This window comes from Cupressus sempervirens, chromosome 3, assembly GCF_028749045.1.
Source record: "Cupressus sempervirens isolate cs-2001-9-10 chromosome 3, ASM2874904v1, whole genome shotgun sequence".
In the NCBI taxonomy this organism is placed as follows: Eukaryota; Viridiplantae; Streptophyta; class Pinopsida; order Cupressales; family Cupressaceae; genus Cupressus; species Cupressus sempervirens.
This window is the reverse complement of record NC_143120.1, coordinates 560,243,665-560,264,573: the sequence shown is the minus strand read 5'-3', so window position 1 is coordinate 560,264,573 and position 20,909 is coordinate 560,243,665. Positions and strand designations below refer to the sequence as shown.

Below are 20,909 nucleotides of genomic sequence, written 5' to 3'. Positions count from 1 at the left end.
CACTTCGCTGAGAAGTTTTTGGAAGTTTTCCGGAATCATCTTTTATGATAACTTTATAAAGTTGAAGTACAACCTTAATTTAATATTAGAGCGAGTAGGCCCCACTTACTTAATTATTATTCTTCGAGAGCAAAATTGTAATTATCGGAAGACAAGAATGACCCTCTTCCCATAATCATTTGCCTACGATAGTCGATGATAGGCAAATCTCCTATTAAAATTATGTCGCTAAAAAGGGGACATGACACATTTTCACCCACTCAAATTGAGAGGGCTAAAAATCTATAGCTCCTATTGGACAAGATTCTAATTAAAGCTTTAGCCCTCTCTAAAATATTATATAGAGCCACCCGCTCCACAAAAATAGAGCCCAAGCCCCTCCAATGAAACCCTGCCTTACTATTTTGGAGAATATGTGGCTTTGGTGGAAGAAATTGCCTACCATCTGCAGACAATCTATCATTATTCATTCTGGATCGATGGCCTCTAACCTGGATCCAACTCTCTTCTTGTTCCATCTCTCTATGCGGCTTAAGCTGTGTACAATAAAAGGGAACGTCATACTTTGTTCTCCAAATATGAGAGTATTGTCTGAAAATTTGGCGGTTATTCTGGAGAGAATCGACTCTGCTTGTAGAAGCGGTATGGTTCGTATTTTTCGATCGTTGAGCGGAGAAGTTCACTTACAAAGCCATTTTTGTTATATTGTTCATATAACTCATATACCCAATTTCTTTTCTATCGTTGTATTCTATACCCTGATTATCTCTAATGTGCCAAATTATTTAGAAGAGCCATCACTAGGTATTTCTCAACTTTTACTAGAATGTTGAGCTTGGGACACTAATGGGAGTGGATGTCTGATCTTGTAGTCGGCGAAGATCGGGCTGGGCCTGGTTGCATGCAATGTGCAGACAAGGAAAGTCCGGATTGATTTTCAAACAAAGAAGATCATACAATTGGAGGTAAAAAATGCCAAATGTGACCATTGATATGACCAATGGAAACTAGAATGAACAAAAGCCAATGGAATATAGGTCATCTTGTTTTGACTGCGATGTGAGAGATCTCGTGATATGGGCATTTGGGGCTTGAAAATCACCGAATGAGGAGTCTATGTGGATCGCTTATGATGCAAGCAGATTGAGTTTTACGCACAAATGTTGGGCTTTAATGTGACGGATGTGCGGGTGCTTGCAGAATTTTTTCGGCGCAATGTATTTTACCAGATTTATTTAAAACTCTTAATTCTTACTTGCATCATTTCTGATCAATCTGCCTTCCCTGATCTTGCTTCTAATTAATTCGCATTCGTTGGTTCACCGCTAATTTTTCCAGATATTAATTCGTATTCATTGATTAATTCACATTTTTTTAATTTTTATTTTTTTTAATCAATAAACTGCAAAAGCCTTGATTTTATTTATTAATATAAGCTTTTTAACAAATCCACTGTTCAAGCAGGCATTGGTAGGAAAGAACGGGGAAGAATCTTGCTCGGGACAAATGTCCTTTATTTTATATGTATCTTAGGGGCATACCCCAGCAATTACATCATGTTTTAATATCACTTTTACAATTATCACTATGAATCATTTATCATACAATTTACAACTGGTAGTTTCCAATGGATTTCATGGGCTGCTGTTATAAAGGGCGAGAACCAGGGAAAATATCTTTGACAATCGCTGAGTAACTTGCTTTTAACTTGTTTGCTTCACAACAAAATCAAACAAGAGATGCTTCCAAAGAGAGGGAGTTAGTATTGTTAGAATTCCATATAAGTTTTAGATTAGTATCTCATGCTAATATCACAATCATTTGATATTGGAACATTTTAATATTTTTATGTGAATTATTTCATCTTTCAAGCTTCGGATTGAGATCCATTTAGATGTCACTGGATCAACGAAAGAGGGGATATTTATGGTGGAAATTTGTAATACTTCACATCCTATATTTAACAGAACTTCCTTTTATCTATGTTGACACTCATATATACATGCTTACTCATGCTAACATATATATATCAATGTCCCACATATAATAACATATGTCCCTCTTTCTAGACTGTAAAGTTATTACCCAATCCTTACCATTTGTTATACATTAAAAACCATCTTAAGTAGAATCTAAGTGTTGAAAATCCTATATGTTAATAACAAATAAAGACATAGAAGGGCTATAATAAGCTATGAGTGAATTTTCACAGATTTAGCATCTTTATCCTCATATAAATCTTCCAGCCATTACTGTCATCATGAAGGTGAATAGGAGTGAAAAAAAAGCTTATACAGGAAAAGAGATAAAAACCAGCTTGGTCAATATATGCCTCAATGGTTCAGCTTAATCATAAGATTAATCAATTAATCCTGCTGTTATTTATGTATCCCATAATATTGTTTTACTATAATATGGTGCAGAGAGGGAAGCCACAAAAAGAGAGAATTTTCTATGAGTTTATCATCTCTAGCATATACTGTTTACCTGTACAAATTTATCCATATACATATATTTAAACCCTACTTACAACAACCTAAATACTACAAAGTTTCAAAGAGCTGATACTTAAGAGAGACCTGCTATATTTTAATCAAAATTTGCTCTCATTTAGCCTGTTCTGAGAGCTTCATATTGAGTGCAAACAAATTTACTCTGCTTCTACAATTTTCTCTTTGAACACCATGATAATTTCTGAAATATCTATTGAGTCTTCCATCTGGAAGTTGGGGGGAAACACATAAGCTGTTCTGACTTTGCTAGATTTGTCCAAATTGGGGCGTGCAAAAGGAGAGTGAAGGAAGATTATCAAAATCTGAACCCGGTTCTATGTAAGCTTTGGTGGATTTGAGATAGTTTAGAAGCCATTCCTGGCTATTATCTTCAAGGATTCCTCTCCATCGCAGCAGAAAGTGGATGCTAGTTTCCATATTTGCCCATTCTTTGTTGAAGGTGGGAGGGTCGCGGATAAGGATTACAGGTCGAGTGGGGTGTAAGGTGGTATCAAGAATTCCTGGGGGTAGGGCCATGTAAAGCTCAGGAAGAGGAATTCTATTTTTGTTATCGATACTCATAATTGCCTCTTCCAACCCTACTAGCCATACAGGATTGAAAATATTATAACAAAGACGAATAGTAACCCATTTATCAATTTTTGCCCTTATCATGCAGCCTATAAATGATCCTATAATATCACTGTTTGTTCTCCATGTGTATTCATACCTGAAAACGCTTTCACCAATTGCCTTGCTAACCGCAATTCTTGTCATATTATCAATTGGATTAAGGATCCGAGTCCATCGTTCCGGTGTAATGTTCCCCCTGAATGCCATAGTTCGGTTTTCATTAACATGATACAGGCTGATGAAAGTTTCCATTGTTCTGACTGAGGTGAGGTAGAAAGAGACAGGAGATGCAGATAAAGCTAAGTATAGACGCCGAAGGTTCTAGAGAATTTGAGGAGCTTCTAGAGGTTCTAGAAAGTTCCCTTCGATCTTTCTAAGAATTCGGCAGCCTACTTCAGTTCTATTGGTTTAGAGGTTTGAAGTGTTCAAAGTTATTCGTGGGGTTAATATCGAAACCTAAAGCCAGATTTTAATCTTAAGTTAAAAGTTCCGAAGACACTATGTTATCCCTACCTTTCTAGTTCTTATTCGAGTGGTTAAGGACTAATTTGTGGTTTTAGTCTCTTAACATAAGGACGAGAGGATCTAATTAAATTTAATATAGCCCGTTATAAATATAATAACTTATCTAAATAGAATTTATCTGAATCTATGTTTATATGTCCTGAAGTTGAGTATTTCTGATGGGATTCCTAAAAAATATTAATTTGTTAGTTTATTGTTTGATTGAGTAAAAGGATGTCGTTGCCATTCGCTCCTTCATTTCCCAACTTATCCGCCTCACAATTTCCTTCACGGTAGATATGTTGAATGATAACTTCTTCTATTCTGTCTAATTTTTTATTTACTTCTTCTAATTTAGAATTGATTTTCCAATTCGGAGTGTATCTTTTCCTAAGGGCATTTAGGATGATTTGGGAATCTCCTTCGATTATTAATTTTTTAATTTTGTATTTATTGCAGAATGAAAGTCCTTCGTTTACTGCTTCTAATTCTGCCAAGTTATTGGTTGTAATACCTAGGGGTTTTGCTTTTTTGACAATCCATTGTCCCAAATGGTCTCTTAGGATAAACCCTAATCCAGATACCCTTGGGTTTCCGCGGGAGGCTCCATCAAAATTAAGTTTTTTCCATCCTTGAGGGGCGGTTTCCATTTGCATTCTTTGCGTGCTAATGTATTCTTCGAATTGTAAACTAATGGGAGATTAATTAACTGAGGCCAGTGTTTTTTGATTTCTGCATCCCAAGTTGTAAATGTGCCTTCCTGTTTAGGAGTAACTCTAAGGTGATTATTTAAGACTTCAGTTATGGCTATTTCCATTTTATTGACTAATTGAGGGATTGTCATTCCAATGTTATTGAAAATTCTTCTGTTTCTCTCTTTCCATAATTCCCAAGTTACAATTGCAGGAGTGACATTCCAGATTTTATCATGAATGCTGATCTCTCTGCTTTTAGGCCATCCATTGATATGATCCTTCCAGGTCTCAGGAAGTGGCGATGTCCAGCTGAGTTTTCTCTTGATCCTATGCTAGCATTCATTGGAGAAGCTGCATTGGAAGAGTAAATGATTTATTGTTTCATTATTGTTGTTGCACAGAGAACATCTAGAGGGATCTTGGAAACCCATTTTAATTATTCTATCAGCGGTGAGAATACGATTTTGGAAAGCCGCCCATAGGAAGATTCCTGCTTTGGGCAAAATGGCAGGATCCCAACAGAGGTTCATAGGGATGTTGATTTCCTCCCATCTTTGGGAGTTGAGGATCGCATTGTATCCTTCTTTAACTTTATATGTTCCGTCATTAGATAGAGCCCATCTTAATTTATCTTCTCTGTTAGTAAGATGGATTTTCCGGTCTTGGAGGATACCTTCTAGCTTGGATTGATCGATAATTGATATGTTAGTATTGGATAGGGGTTTCCATTTCCACGGAGTATCCTCACTGGCTGGATCATGATCCAAATAATCTTTTACTTTTGTCCCCCATCTCTCTTTGAGGAGGTTCACTGTTTGATTGGAAATGTTATATGTTTCAAGACGAGGAAGCCTATTCTAGGAATCTTCCCAAAAGAGGGCATTACTGCCATTTCCAATGTCCCAAGTTGCATATTTAGAGATGGTATGACGACATTTTGTCAGAAAATTCCAAAATTCTGGTCCTCGGGGAGGGTTATTAATTCTAAATAAGGATGTTGGATCATCAGGATTTAGGTATTTATTGTATAGGATTTTGGACCATTTACTATCCTTGTCCTGAAACATGCGCCATGCCAGTTTAGCCCCTAATGCTTCGTTTTGCCATTCTAAGTTTTTTATGCCTAATCCTCCCATCTTCTTTGTTCAGCATATATGTTCCCATTTAATTAGAGCCGCTTTCTTTTTATTTTCAGTCCCGTTCCAAAAGAAGTTTCTGAGTTTGGCTTCAATTTTTTTACTGATATTTTTAGGAATTTGAAGACAGGATAACTGATATGTCGGAAGTGCTGATAGGACTGCTTTAATTTTGGTAGTTCTATCGGCTTTTGTTAGCCATTTCCCATTCCAGCTGTCTGTGTGTTTATTTATTTTAGAGAGGACGTCTTGCCAGCTTGGATTTTGATTTTTACCTTCTCCTATGTATATTCCTAGGTATTTACAAGGAAATTTTCCTATTTTATACCCTAGTAAATTGCATATTTGTTCTTCCTGGTTATTTTCTGTGTTCATAAAGAAAATTTCTGATTTTTCAGCATTAATTTTTTGTCGTGATGCTTTGGTGTAATTATCTAAGATGGTTTTGTAGTTTTTTGCTTCATTGATAGTGCTAAGTCCAGCCATAATAATGTCGTCTACAAATTGCTCACGAGTTATATTTTCAACATTTTCTGTTATCGGAATGCTTTGAAATTTGGATAGGATTTGAGCTTGTTTGATAGTTCTACCCAAGGTTTCAGCCATCATTATAAAAAGAAAGGGTGAAATTGGGTCACCCTGTCGTATGCCTCTTGAAGCACTGAAGAAACCTTCAGGGGTACCATTGACGAGTATTGAAAATTTTGGTGTAGCTATACACTGGTAGATGAGGTTTATCCATCTTTTTGAGAATCCAAATTTCTCCACAGTCTTGCATAAAAATCGCCAGTCTACTTTATCATATGCTTTTTGAATATCTAGTTTGAGGAACATGCAAGTTTCTTTGTTAGTCTTTGCTGAGTGAATTGTTTCTTGTATAATAGATATTCCATCAATTGTGGATTTTCCAGGCATAAAGCCTATTTGTTCTTTCGATATAATTTTAGATAACAGAGTCTTGAGCCGAGCGGCTAGGGCTTTTGATAGGATTTTGTATATAGTATTACAGAGAGCTATCGGTCTGTAGTCCCCTGGGGTTTCAGTATTACTATTTTTGGGAATTAATGTCAAGAAAGTATGATTAATTTCTTTGAGTATATGTCCCCCATTTCTAGTCGCTTCTATGGCAGCCCAAAGCTCTTCCCCAACGATATCCCAGCATTTTTGATAAAAAATGCTTGGAATCCATCCAGACCAGGGGATTTATCTGGGTTCATGCTGAAGAGGGCTGTCCTTATTTCCTCTAACGTAAATGGTTTATTTAAGAATTTGTTGTCTTCATCTGAGATAATTTTGGGGATATTTCTGAGCATTTCCTGCTGGGCAGTGATATGAGATATTTCATAATTATTGAGACAATCTTGAAAATACTTTATTATTTCCTCAGAGATCTTAGGAGGTTCCGAGGTTAGGTTACCTTCAGAGTTTTTAATATGAGTTATGAGTCTAAGATTACGATTATGGAGAGTACTATTATGAAAGTATTTTGTATTTCTGTCCCCTGCTTTTAGCCATTTCTCTCTTGATTTTTGGCGCCAGAAGATTTCTTCTTTTGCTAATATTTCTTCTTGTTTAATCATTAATTCTTTTTCTTTTATGTATTTATTATTGTCCATGCCTTCCCTAATTACTTCATTATTGAGGTTTTTTAATTCTTCTTCTATTTCAAGTTTTGTTGAGAAAATATTTTGGAAGTGCTCTTTATTCCATTCTTTTATTTTGTTTTTTAGGTTTTTCATTTTTGTTGTCAAGCAAAACATTTTTGATCCTGACGGTTTATCTGTTTTCCCCCAATTCTTAATTTGAGTCATAAAATTTGGATCTAGAAACCACATTTTTTCACATTTAAAGGCATTTCTTATTGGTTTGTTGGGTTCTAAGATATTAAGAGTAATAGGAAAGTGATCAGATCTTGATATTGGGAGAATTTCTGCCATAATATCTAAGCCCAGGCTGCTTAAATCTCCTTTAACTAGGAATCTGTCTAATCTCTCTGCGATGTAATTGAAGTCTTTTCTTCTGTTATTCCATGTGAATATTCCATTTTTAGTTGGTATATCTGTGAACATATTTTTTTTCTGCCCAGCTTTTAAAGTCCCTGTTTATCTGTGATAACATTTGCTTTCCACCATACTTTTCTTCCATCCTCATTATTGCATTGAAGTCTCCTCCTAGAAATACTGTCATATCTGGATGATTAGCGAGAAAACCACTGATCTCTTGTCATACTGTAGCTTTGTCCCTAGAAGAGATGGGACCATAGATGTTAAATAGTACAAATTTTACATTGTTTTTGAGACTTGTCACTCTACTGCTTATCCAATTAGAATTTTTGTTTATTATAGTGAGATTGACCTTCCGAGGATTCCAAATTATTCCTAGTCCTCCTGAAGTTCCTAGAGATTCTTTGAAGTCTAACTGCCATTGATTTAATCTTTTCCCCAGTTTAATACTTTTTGCAATATCTAATTTAGTTTTCTGAATGATTATAATTTCTGACTCAAAAGCTATTAAATTTTGTTTTAATAGCCTTTTTTTGCTAGGGGCATTTAACCCTCTAGCATTCCAGGAAGTGATCTTCATTGTACACTGGGAAGGCTCTTCCCCTTCCCTACATTTAATAAATCATTGATTTTTTTGCTGTTCTTTGGCTTGTCCTGCTACTTCTCTTAATTTTTTAAGAGACTTTCTCCCCCTTCTTTTTTTAATTTTTCCACATTTAGATTGTTTACATCCTTCTTCATTGGTAGCTATTCCTAGCAACTCAGAAGTGATTTGTTTGTTTTCATCTTCATTGCTTTCTGGTTCATCCATTAGTAGATCATTAATAAGAAAATCAGTTAAATCATCCTCTTTTGTCTCATAGTTCCAATCTCCTTCTTCTATATCTTCTATTTCTTCTTTTCTTGCCTGGTTAGGACTATTATTGGTTCCGGTATTATTCATTCCTTCCTTCTCATGTATATTGGATTTAAGTCCTTTTATTTCGTTGACCTCTCTTTCTGATAGGCCTGCTTCTTTTAAAATCTCAGTAACTTCAGGTAATTCCATTGTTGCTTGCATTTCCATGCCCGTGGTTTGACTTTTCCCAACTTCTTCAAATAAATCTGAGCCATCCATTGGGGTTTGCCAAAATTTGTAACTCTTTTTCTTATTCTTTTGCGAATTGTAATATTGTTCCATTGTTCATCATCCGCTGTTGGGATTTTAGCTGATTTCTGAATAGGAGTATCTGTGCTTTTTAGAGATTCTATGTATTCTTCCGTTTCTACTTGAAGGTCCTCAATATCCAATGGTTTCTGACTGTTCTCTTTATGGGTTAGGGGGTTTAAAGTCTGAGAATTCTCCCCCGTTTTGCAATGTTCTTTGTGCATTTGTTCTGTGATGATTAACAAATCTTCAATATCGCTCTGGGTGATTGCAATTTCATATTTTAGTGCCTTGAGTTTGTTCTTATTAGTCTCCAATTCCTCAACATTATTTCTGCATTTAGTGCATTGATTAATAGCTGGTAAAATATCTCGTTCTATTGTCTCGTGTTCTTCGTGATCATTATTTGTTATCCCTTCCTGAGAGTCCTTAGGCTCCTCTATACACTGTTCGTCTATTACTGATTTTCTGTATAATTTCCAATTTGCTACTCCATTATTACATCATTTTCTCTGATTGATACCGCTGAGCATGTCTTTAATGTTTGTAGCTTTAAATCCAATTTCGGTGCTCGAAATGATTATGCCAGAACATTCTCTCTCACAGGTTAAAAATTCTAGGTTATAAATTGATCTATTTGTAATTAATTTTTTGATTATAGGTTTTGTTGGCTTATAATCTGATTCTATCAAGAATTTGATGGTACTTTCTTTGTAATAATCAGATTCTATACCAATTAGCTTACCTAAGAAATTCCCGATTCTTGTTAGGGTTTTAATATGTTTAATTTTCGGAGGGAAATTTTTGCATTTTAACCAGTAAGCAGTTTTATTAGGTTTACCTTCAAACCAGTTAGGTTCCCATAGTAAAAATTTAACTAAAAAACCTTTATAAAAACAATTTGCCAATTTGGCTAATAAATTCCTAGTCCGCATTGATTTACAAAGAATAAATAATGAGCTTTTTGCAAAGAAACTTATACTTACCTGGTCCTGATAGTATTTTTCTATTCTCCTTTTTAGGTTTGGGATATATTCGCTAGCCATTCCATACTACATAAAGCCCCCTTTCTTCACATTCTTGCCAACTTTCTTCTGTGAATATGTCACTAATGATCTGAGTATCGGCAAAGCTTTTATCTAGCAGCTGGTTTTGTTTCGGAGATTCCATGTTCCTCTTATGTGGAGGGATATACGATTTGTCCTTCGAAGGCTCAAGTTCCATTTTTTCCTTTAAAATTTGCCGCTGCCCTAATGCCGTACGGTTAGCTTCAGATATATAAAGTGTTGGTGGTATTGTATTACCCTCCTTCTTTTGCTTTTTACATTCTGTGCCGACTCCATCTCCTCTATTTTGGATCTTAAATCTTAGGTCTTTTTTTTGATTTTGCCAATTTTGCTTTTTCTGCAGCGACTGGTGGTTCTGGCGTTGTTTTGATATCTTCTTCTTCCTTTGAATGATTTGCCATCCTTCCTCTGCCTTCGGTGGACATTCTTTGTTTTTTCCTTTGTTTAAGATCTCAAGCCTTCTGTTATCATATGCCTCGACAGTTTCCTTGAAAGAGTTAATTTGTCTAGCCTTATTATCTGTTAGAATTTGAAACTGATTGATTGTATCAATGCGATTCCCATTAACTCTTGTTTCTTCTTGCCCTTGCGTATTTCTGTGATTGATCTGGCTAATGTTTACTTGATGTCTATGGTTTTCTGCTCTGTTGTTAGGGTTTGGATTGTTTACGACTGCCGTTTGATGTCCTTTGTTTAGTGCTTTGTAATACAGTTTCAAATCCGCATTATTTGATTTGCTTTGGTATCTCTGCTTTTTTTCCAAAATCGTCTTTCGCTCTTTTCCTGCCATTTTCGCTCTATAATTTAAAGCTCATATTTGTAAATCTGGTACTGAACAATTTTTAAAACTAAATGTTTGACAAAATATTGATTAATTCACATTGGCTACTCAGATTACTATCTTAATGATACTTGAATTCATTATATTAATAAAATTGCTTCCATGGTGGATTCACACACAGATTGATGCCTACTAATTTTGGTGTCTTTACTTCCATCGGCTGCCCGGCAATCACACGCCAATGACCTGGTTTCTTCCTATTGCGGAGCCACATGGAGTAGCCAGTGTTCGTTCGCCCCGAAAGTGTCATGATATGGGTGCTGGATGACACAGGGTTGAAGTCTTTATCGCAGTCCAAATGCACTGTATCCCCAACAGTGGTTCATGCTGCAATGGATCGAACGGGTATTCCAATCCTGGTTTTGTATTCTATTTGAGTGCCACTTGAGGTGCACGGTCATTTTGACGTTACTTCTTGTGTTCGTTTCAGGAACGAGGGAGTTGAGAGCTGGGGATACAAATTACAGTGGGTTTGGCTCTTACACTGCATATCAGGTAATTTCCCAATCCAGGCTGCTTTAGTACTTAATCAAAGCATGACATTAGATACTGCGGATATAAACAGAAACAGGAAAATTGCTAGGTCTGGACTCTGGTCAATTGGTGTAGTTGAACTATAAGATTACAGAAACCATGGTTAACAATAAAATTAAAGTTGGGGCCAAGCTACTTGAGGTTCTCAGAATAAATGTAAACGGTTAATTCAATAAAGAATCTTCAGAAAGGCTTTTATATATATATATATAGTAATCCTTAATTGACCTTAGCACATGCCAAACAAAACAGGCTAAATCTGTTTTATTGCATGCAGCATACGCATGTTATAGATTTTACTTTATATGGAATAATGTTAGTTGTGATAATATATTTATTGACTGAATTGAAAATATTACCAGGTAGGAAGGCGACAACATAGCCTTCAAGGCTATGACAAGCAATATTTATATTGCTTCACAATATATGTCCACATGCTTACTCTTTGTTAGTTGGCGTTTTGAACCCCAATTTTAAACTTGAAAATCTCATCCTTTTGATGATCTTCTTCTTGGTTCTCTTGAAATCTCCTCTAGTCTATGTTGAAAATGTTGTGTAAAGAGTCTATGTTGAAAATGTTGTGTAAAGCAAGTCTCAAATGAAGTTTCATGATAAAGAATCAAAATGCTCAATGAAGTTTCATGATAAAGAATCAAAATGCTCAAAAGCCCAAGGTTCTTGGCTATCCTTTGTAAACTTCATACGATTTGAACTAGTTCAACAGTTCAGAGGTTTAACTGGTTCAAGTAGTTCAAGTAGTTCAAATGGTTCAAACGGTTTAGATGGTTCTCTTGGCCCAATTGGTCAAATTCAGAAGTTCATGAGTGTAGTTCAAAGTCAAGAAGCAGACCCAAAGTTCATCTTCGAGATTCTCGAGTTAGAAGTTCAAGGTGCAGATTTAAGAACACAAAGGGTTCACAAATCCCTCAAGTTCGATTGATTCAAAAATTCAAGGTTTGAAAGCTCAAAATGCATTGTTCAAATTTGAAGTTCACCAGTTTAGTACAAAGGTTGAGTGACTCCAAATTTGAGTTTAGGGCATCAATGGAAGTAGTTTGACCATCATGAATTGCATGGAGGTCGACATTAGCAAAGCACATGAACTGTTTAACAGGTTGCCTACCTGAGCACATTTTGTGTTGAGTTTGGAACGAAGAAATGGTAGCAGATAGTGTGATAAAATGCTCAAAGCCAATGCATTCGGTTATAGAGGACTCATACCAACCATTTAACAAAAGGACCAAAAACCCCAGATGTTTGGTTAAACACGGGAGGTATGAATGATGTTGCACTTGTCTTCACCATATAGCAACCCAAGTATGTATCTTCTTCGAAGGAGATACACTCATAGTTAAACCTCAAGTTAGAATCCTCATAGCAATCATCGAGAGGTTCGTATGGAGTCATTCACAGTGTCAAAGAATAATGTTCGATCAAAGGATGTATAACATTAGATGGCAGATACCCACATATTTCATTGAAGGAACTTGAGCCTCATCTCACGTCAAGGAGAAGGTGAAAAGAACGAGGAGGGCCCACGGTTACATCTAAAGACAGAAAATGTCCACACATCGTGAATTGTTTGATAGAATACCATAGTCAAAAGAAGAGGTGCTCGACATTAACACATGCATGGGAGAATCACACAAGAGACGTCATGGAGATAATGCATTTTTGCCCATCACAAATGCCATGAAAGACCCAATAAATCCCTTAGAGATTTCCATTCCAATAAGTGAGGTCAACACTACCAATAGCTTCAAGGTTGGATTATGAACTTGTGAGAAACATGCCATGAAGAACATCCTTGGTCGACACCTACATACACACATGAAGACTCCGAGTTCACAACAAAGGAGAAAAGAGACCATCTCAACCTAATTAGGCATTGGGTTTCTAAGATGTAAGCTCACAATACACATCAATTCAAATGAAAGGGTCGGCAAAGCATAGAGATCCATCATGTGCCTTGATAGAATGGTTGAGCATGATGAGTAAAGCGAGAAATCAAGAATGTGGGAATTATGAAACCAAATAGCACACATCCCTATTGAAAGGCATCGAAACGAATCTCAAGTCACGAGCATAGTGAAGCCCCATTGATGTGCCGACAGGAATTAGTTAGGCACGGCTCCTTTTTTTTTGATAATCCTTTCAAACTGTGTGCTCATCATACCTATACCTTTGAAGAATATCAAGGTAGCCCCATTGTTGTGGTCAGAATATTATAGGCAGAATGTATGTTTCCTATGTAGCAGATGTGTAGTTGCAATAGATGGAAACATCATCTTAATGTTAGGCATAGTGAAGTAAAAACTCGAGATGATTAACAGGGTGTTTCTTTTTCCTCATCTTCATTTGTAGATTGATTTGGCAGCATAACACATCAGAGCTCATTTGAAGCCCGGTTGTATTCATATCCCATCCAAGAATCCCATCATCAAAGCCACGGGTTCATATGTGAAACAAAATTTGGGTGCGAAATGTTTGACAAGATGAAGACCATCAATCCTGAAATAGAGAAAGAATCAATTTGGGTTATTCATGAGAGATGAAATAAGAGAGAAACGTGGAATAACCACTAATTAACATTTGTCAATTAGTTTAATATATCTGTCCAATTTAGACGTAGCCAAATGGGAGTGTTGAAACATTGATTAAAAATCCTTGGAAACTATTTCACATATTTCGACATCATCAGATTGTGGGGTCTCATGAAAATAATTCTCAAAGGTTGCAATTCCATGCGGGTGGGGATTGTAATTCGCCCAAGGGTGAAAATTCCACACGGGTGGGGTTTGTAATTCACCCAAGGGTGAAAAATCTTCCAAGTACAATTCCATGCAGGTGGGGTTTGTAATTCGCCCAAGGGCAAAAAATCTGCCAATTAATGTAAGCTTGTAATAAGGTTTATTTTGTAAAGGTAAACGGATAAAGGAAGAATGAGAAATTTCCCGAGGATGTGAGGAGATGGGGATATTCAAAAAGTAGTTTTAAGAATCAATTATTATAATTGGAAACGTCAGTGAAGAAGAAATAAATAGGCAGGTAAAAGTGTATTGAAGGGTTTTGCTTTTTCTGAAATAAGTAGACTGTGTTTTATTGGAAGGGAAACGTAGAATGTATAATAAGTAGGGGCAGTTTTTGATGGTGTGATCAGAGATTCTATCATTTTGAAGATTGTGTACATCAGATTGTTCTCATTCTTGGTTTAGTTGTGAATTGGGATTGAGTAATGGAATTAAGTTCTACTACCGTATTCATTTAATGCAGGTAATGTTCCCGTTTGTTTAATCTTTCTCTTTCTTTCAGAGTGCATGTGCGGGTGAGAAGATTGTATGCTTCCATCTTTGTATGCTAAGTCTTTCCTTTCTAATTCAGTTACAATAATTTGCCCCCCATCCAAGAATAGTGTGGGAAGCCTTCGCTTTTTGGTTAAAAGTATCTTTTAATTCATTCATTGTATATTCAATTGGAGAGCTGTACCCTACAAAATTCAGAGGACGCTTGCATGATTTCATTGCAATGCGATCCAATTGTTGGTCCTATTTTGTCTTCAAGTCTGGGCGTCTTTGAGTCACTTTGTAAATATTTTATGTGATGACAAATTTGTTTACCAACACTCTTCAACAGATTCATTGCTTCCATTACCTCAACATGATTCCTTATGTAAAGGAATGCTATTTGCTTAGTACGATTTGAAAAATATTAGGGTTGTTATATTCCATATTAGCTTGATAAGAAAAATGGTTATCAGTTTCTCATTCTTTTCCCCCATCTTAATACTTTCTTTAATAGATAACAGTATAAACTGAAAAAACCATCTCTATAATACATTGCATTAGTAAATTACATTGGTATGATATATTTTAGGAAAAAATGGCAATTTGTTTGATTTTACTTTGTGGGCAGGTTGTTGAATTGCAGGTGAGATTGCATTGCAAGGGTTGTGAGAGAACTGTTCGTTAAGCCCTTTGTAAATTGAAAGCACAACTCTCATCCAAAATCTCTATGCTTTTCTTTTGATTCAAACTTTAGCTGATAATTCTGTCATAAAACTCTGTAGGTGTCCAAACTGTGGACATAGAGATGACCATGCACAAGATAACAGTTGGTGGTTATGTAGATCAAAATCTTGTTGTGTTTGTTTCAGGAACGAGGGAGCTGAGAGCTGGTGACACAAAATTAGAGCGGGTTTGGCTCTTACACCGCATACCAGGTAATTTCCCAAACCAGGCTGCTTTGCAAAGGTTAAATGAAGTACAATCTTTCTCTAGTGAATTTTAGGGGCAGTTTTGTTGAATGGTGTCGGAAAAGATTTCACGGGTTTTTCGAAATTCCATTAAAAGTGTATCTCTCCAGATTTTCAGACTTAGAGGGGAGACGGTTTTCATCTTTATATTTGTGGAACCAGAAGGATTGGAGATGGGGGTTTCATGTGGATAAACTTTAATTCATGTGGATAAGCTTAAAAATGCAATATATTCACTCTGGATAACCTTTCTTAGGAACCAAATCTGCACTTAGCAGTTGGCCCCACTATCAATCAACATTGTTATGTTGTGATGATGCAAACTCATTCTACTATCAAATCATGGTTCCTGGGTGCTTTAAAAAGAGTAGAAAGAGTGCTTCTAGGGTTTTTTATTTTTCCCGTCCAATCTATTCACTTCATTAGTTCCTATCATCTGCTTATTGTTGTAATGACTTGGACTGACATACTTCTCAGATTGCTTTGTTCAATTGATGATGGGCATTGGGTCTTTAATATGAATCTCCCGTTGACAAGCTTAGACACCTCCATAATGTTTTGAAAAGTATTTTGATTGTCTTCCTCCATATATATTTTGCTAGTGCTTAATAAATTTATATTCCTCTTTCAATGAATTCTATTCTTATTCAATGTTGTTCACTGTGATATAAGGTTTTCTCAAACTTATTAATAATGTCATTGGGTTTTATAGTTGTTCAATTCTAATTATTTTCCATGGATGTGGTTTTTCTTTTGTATCTTGATACTATGCAATGATTGGATGTTGACTGGTATTTTATTTTTTAACAATATATGTTGCTGCCTGCCTAGCAATAAGGGCAAGACATTTGTCCATATTCAAACCTGCAATAGTTATCTTTATCTCTATTTTCAAGGTATCTTGTGTGGGGTTTCCTACTTGTGTCCATTTCTTTTTTTTTGGTGCCTCAGCATGAGTGATTACTCACTCAAAGCTTTGTAACAACAGTATTAAGAACAATAAAAAAGTATATCAGAATATATGACAATGAAGTACCATCGTTTACATGTTCATATATATCATCTTCAAATACGCATCTATATATATATATATATATATAATCAATCTGATTTATATGGTCAACTCTATCATGCCTAGGTGAAGATAGTCTATTACCAAAAAATAGTTTCACCGGCTAGAACAAACTGAACTGATATAGAATTGCTAGACAAACTAGTAAATCTCATGATGATGATTGAGTTATCTCTGATACAAGTTTGCCTAAATCTTTACTCAAGGACCAGCAAATGCAACAGATTGCAGCATAGGTATATCAACCCAATGAGAATCAACACCATCAACTGGAATTCTATTGCAACAATAATAAAATCAACATAATCTTCAGCAATAGGTTCCTCACAAATCAAATTTCCATTAGGGACTTTAGTTTGGTTAGTTCTCTCTCAGTCCTCCTGCTAGTGTGCAAAGCATCAAACAAGATATCATCTCAGCTGTAATCCATTAGATTTGGTCATTTTGGAAGCACTAACATAATCTAGGAAGTCACTATAATGTGTCGAACATAAACATTCTTAAATTCTTTCATAATGAATGCAACATTTAAATATGAACCAAAATTTTCTTTTCAACTTCAATGATATCAAAACCCTTGTAAAGCACTGAGCTGGATTAATTTAATGCATGAGAAAAAAAAGAGTCTTGATATATCAATAAGAATGACACAAAAACATAAACCTCAACATACAGTTCTGAAGAAGAAGGTTGAAGTTTATATGTCACAAATATTGCAATCTTTATGCAAAACAAAACAACTAAAAAACTCCTCTATATCAAAATTGATGAGCAATAGATACTCTGATATCCTTGCTATATGGTAGCCTTTGCAAAAACTTTTTATTTGAAGAACTATGCAACGCCACACACGTCTCATGAGAAAGTAATAAAGAATGAATGATAAAAAAAATGCCAAGCTCGAATAGGAACGAACAAATTTTTGATGAGCAATAGATACTCTGATATCCTTGCTATACGGTAGCCTTCGCAAAAACTTTTTATTTGAAGAACTATGCAACGCCACACGTCTCATGAGAAAGTAATAAAGAATGAATGATCAAAAAAATGCCAAGCTCGAATAGGAACGAACAAAACTTCCAACTGATATCGTTTACATAGAAAAGAAGATGAGCCCATCAGCGAGAGTAGGAAAAAAAAAACCCAGCTCAATCGAACCATAACTAACAAAAACATAATAAATACACAATCATATATTATATTGTGAGCTTATAATGGTAGTCGTTGGGTGCCATGTCATGCTGACTGTCAACTCTTATGAATAAAGAAAACATGTTGTCACATCATCAAGGCAACAAAAATGAACGCCCGGCAGGAGGAGCTCCATAACACATTGGCAAAAATAAGCAAGATGTAGAGAGGTATGTGATAGTTATGAGCAGCAGAGATGCATATAGTTCAAGAACATACATCACCAATATTTAAAGGTAATCAATTTGATCTCTATTGCGCCTAGATTTTTCAACTCACAAGATCAACACATCCATTGGAATTATGTGCACACAATATCTTCTATTCAAACATATAAGTCCTTGTATTATCACAACTAAATATAATTAGAATATAGCATGTGAAAACCCCCCTAAAAACCACTTCAAGCATATACAAATAGACTATTTAACTCACATTCTGATAATATTGTCTTACAGTATTATCCAGTCTACCTTTCAAGTTCAGCTGAAATTGGTTCCATTTTTGGCATTGTATCATTTTCAGTTAGAAACATAATATGTTATTTTTGGCTTAATGTCTTTGCACATTGTATATTTAATTAAAATGACTAAATGCCACAGAGAAGTGAGTTGCATTAACACTTAATTTATCATAAAATTATTCTCCCACATGGTATGGCTGAGCCTTATACATAGGCATATTAATCATGATAGCCACATGAATATCAAACTTTAAACAAAAATGTGTAAGGGAGTTTCTTTAAAGTTTAAAGAAGTTTAATAAAATGGTACCAGTCTTCTATTCATTAACCAAATGTGCCAATCCTATTGGAATCCATTTGTAAACTCATATGCAAGAAAATCAACATTTTAATACCTGTAATTCAACAGCTTTTTCATCATCTAGAGACTCCTCACTCTCTCTAGATTGCTCCAACGATTGATCCAAATCTGTCTGATATGATTCACAATTTTAGTGTCCAGCATTGAAGAATTCATCAGCTGCATCACTAAATAGTGAAAATATTGAAGAACCAGCTATAAGAATTAGCAACATTAAGAACAAGATTTTGGGCATTAAAATGGCCTATTGTGCTTTATGCCAAGCTCACGTGAGTCTTCAAGGGGACACATTTGGTCTTTGGAGCTGATCAATCCACAATTTAGGCTCATTTCAAATCATAGTAGAGTTACCTATTACTTTAATTGTACATGTATGGTTATTTTTGAAGGTCTAGAGAGTTCTCATGATGGTGTGTTTATCTCCAGGTTTCTTACATTAGCTCCAATTACCATTTTATATTTCATTTTGTAGATATTAGCTGCAATTACCATTTTATATTTCATTTTTTGCAGATATTATGCCTTGTTTAAAACAATAAATGAACTAAGCAGCCTCATTCGGTGAATGCAATTTCCATTTTTCATTTCATGTGTTGTCTATGATCTATAAATTGCATTATATATCTAGCTCCAAAACAACACACAAAATACAAGATATTCATATATTAAAACCAGAAAGTTTCTAGGTGGATAGAGATTGAGCCAGCAGGGCTCATCACACATCTTGATTTTTCTACAAGTGCTTTATCATTAAAATATTAAAACAATACATGTATAAATTGTTTTTAAAAAAATTGTCACTGCACTACATGGCTTATTTTTGTATGAAAAAATGATAGATTCTTTAAATCTAAATGTTCTTGTTCTCTTTAACTTTAAACTATGAAGTTTTAGTTTGGATTTACACAAGAAACTATTTGAAAGTCTAATTTGTCTGTCCAAGATATACAAGTATCCTCTTAAACGGTACACATTTTGAAAATGGTGTACCTGTACCTGTCCTTTCCATGTATTTGAGCTGATTCTTATAGTTTCTAGTCATATTTTAACTTGTTATCATCCAAAACTAAAATATTACTTTATTAAACATACAGATGTGCCAAATAGAAAGTATTACAACTCATCTATTCCTAAGTACTAAAGATGTCTTTTATTATTTTCCTTAGAGAGAATTTCAAGGGATTGATCAACAAGTAGCCACTTTTTCAGTTTCAAGGGTGGAGCATCCCTAAAAGTACTTATGCTAAATGTTTCAGATTTAAATTACTCAGCATGTTAAACTTCTGATGTTTTGGTGCTCTCCCTATGGGCTCCATCATCAAGTTACCTTAAAGTTGATACTGGAACATTTGACCTGAAATGTCAGACTTTAAACATGATACACAGTCTAATCAAGAAACATTTAGCAAAGAAAAGCATTGTGAACAAACCACTCTTAAATAATCAATTTTCATCTTTCATTTTTTTTCTAATATTTGAATTGATTGAGTTGGAAAATACTTTACATTAGGAAGGACTTTAAGCCATGCCTTCTTTCAAGAGGTTAAACTTGTCAATGCTATTTCTTTGGTCATCCAAGTTATGGTTTTGTAGGGATGTTAATGTGTTAATCAAGTTCAGAGTTGCTTAATAAAGGCAATGCTTCGCGAGCTTTAAATGGGTCACTTTATTTTTGGTATCATTTTATTACACATTTAATACAAAGATTTCTCTTTTGGAGTCTTTTTATGCTACCACATGTTGTTATTTATTATGCTCATTGAAACACCTGGTTTTGAGCTATGTTTATTAGGCTCACTGCAAAAGCTTGACAATTCCAAGGGCCAGCGATTCTAAATGTTCTAGCATGGCTTTGATGAAATAACAACGAAGGAAGCACACCAAAAATCAGCCATGCCATAGCCCCTCTAAATCTTTATTTCCTCCCATACTAAAAATCCCAAATGAGTATGGTAGCTGGAATTAGTATTTAGTAGAGTTGAAACGTTCTCCCAATTCGTGCCTCAAAGAATCTTGCTTCACCTCAGATATTAAACATGCTTGACTATAATTTTTGTCCATTTGTCCATTTGTTAAAAGGGCATAAAATGATATATGCAAATCACTATTTTATAAATGGATTCATAGCCATATACTGACCCTATTGTATCTTGTTGCAAATAGTTGTAGTCATATTTGCCATTTTAATTATTCATTTAATTAACAGGGGTGTAACTTTGCAGGATTCCATCCTATTTTTAGACCTCTGTTGTGTCAAATTAAATCTGTCTTGAGGTTGATTGTGAAAAGAGGGTAAGATTTATGCATTCATAATAGATACAGGAAAGTATACAGTTACTCATTTTAGATGTTTTCCAAATGGAATGATTAATGTTTGATTGTTAGTGAACAAATTATCTTTCCCTATAAAATTCAATAATTCAATCTACACCCAAGGTGGAAAATCAATGATGCTCACAACAATTGGGTAAATGTTATGCTAATTGTTTCCCTCTGAATTTTTACATTTACAACTCCC

The 20,909-nt window shown here is 35.1% G+C and overlaps 1 protein-coding gene across 8 annotated transcripts; it reads left to right on the top strand.

Annotated features, from left to right (window-relative positions):
- The first annotated feature begins 329 nt into the window (after positions 1-329).
- Positions 330-20,635, top strand: LOC149567652 (uncharacterized). Of its 8 annotated transcripts, XR_016362455.1 has the most exons (5): positions 10,313-10,863; positions 10,949-11,013; positions 14,965-15,028; positions 15,206-15,271; positions 15,415-15,851. XR_016362455.1 is itself a non-coding variant. In XM_089820906.1 (4 exons), exons 1-4 carry the CDS (start codon positions 10,817-10,819, stop codon positions 20,225-20,227), a joined length of 222 nt encoding a protein of 73 aa, XP_089677032.1. In that variant the 5' UTR covers positions 10,313-10,816; the 3' UTR covers positions 20,228-20,635. The 8 variants fall into 8 exon arrangements, 5 of the variants coding, with proteins under 5 accessions (XP_089677030.1, XP_089677028.1, XP_089677029.1 ...); XR_016362454.1 differs by having other exon boundaries at positions 10,293-11,013; XR_016362456.1 differs by having other exon boundaries at positions 10,313-11,013; positions 14,965-14,979.
- Positions 20,636-20,909: the final 274 nt, after the last annotated feature.

Coding starts and splice junctions, on each gene's coding strand:
- LOC149567652 (XM_089820902.1), top strand. CDS start 384: ATGAAACCCTGCCTTACTATTTTGGAGAATATGTGGCTTTGGTGGAAG. Junction 643..15,205: donor CGACTCTGCTTGTAGAAGCG/GTATGGTTCGTA, acceptor TGTTTGTTTCAG/GAACGAGGGAGCTGAGAGCT. Junction 15,272..20,183: donor GCTCTTACACCGCATACCAG/GTAATTTCCCAA, acceptor TATGTTTATTAG/GCTCACTGCAAAAGCTTGAC.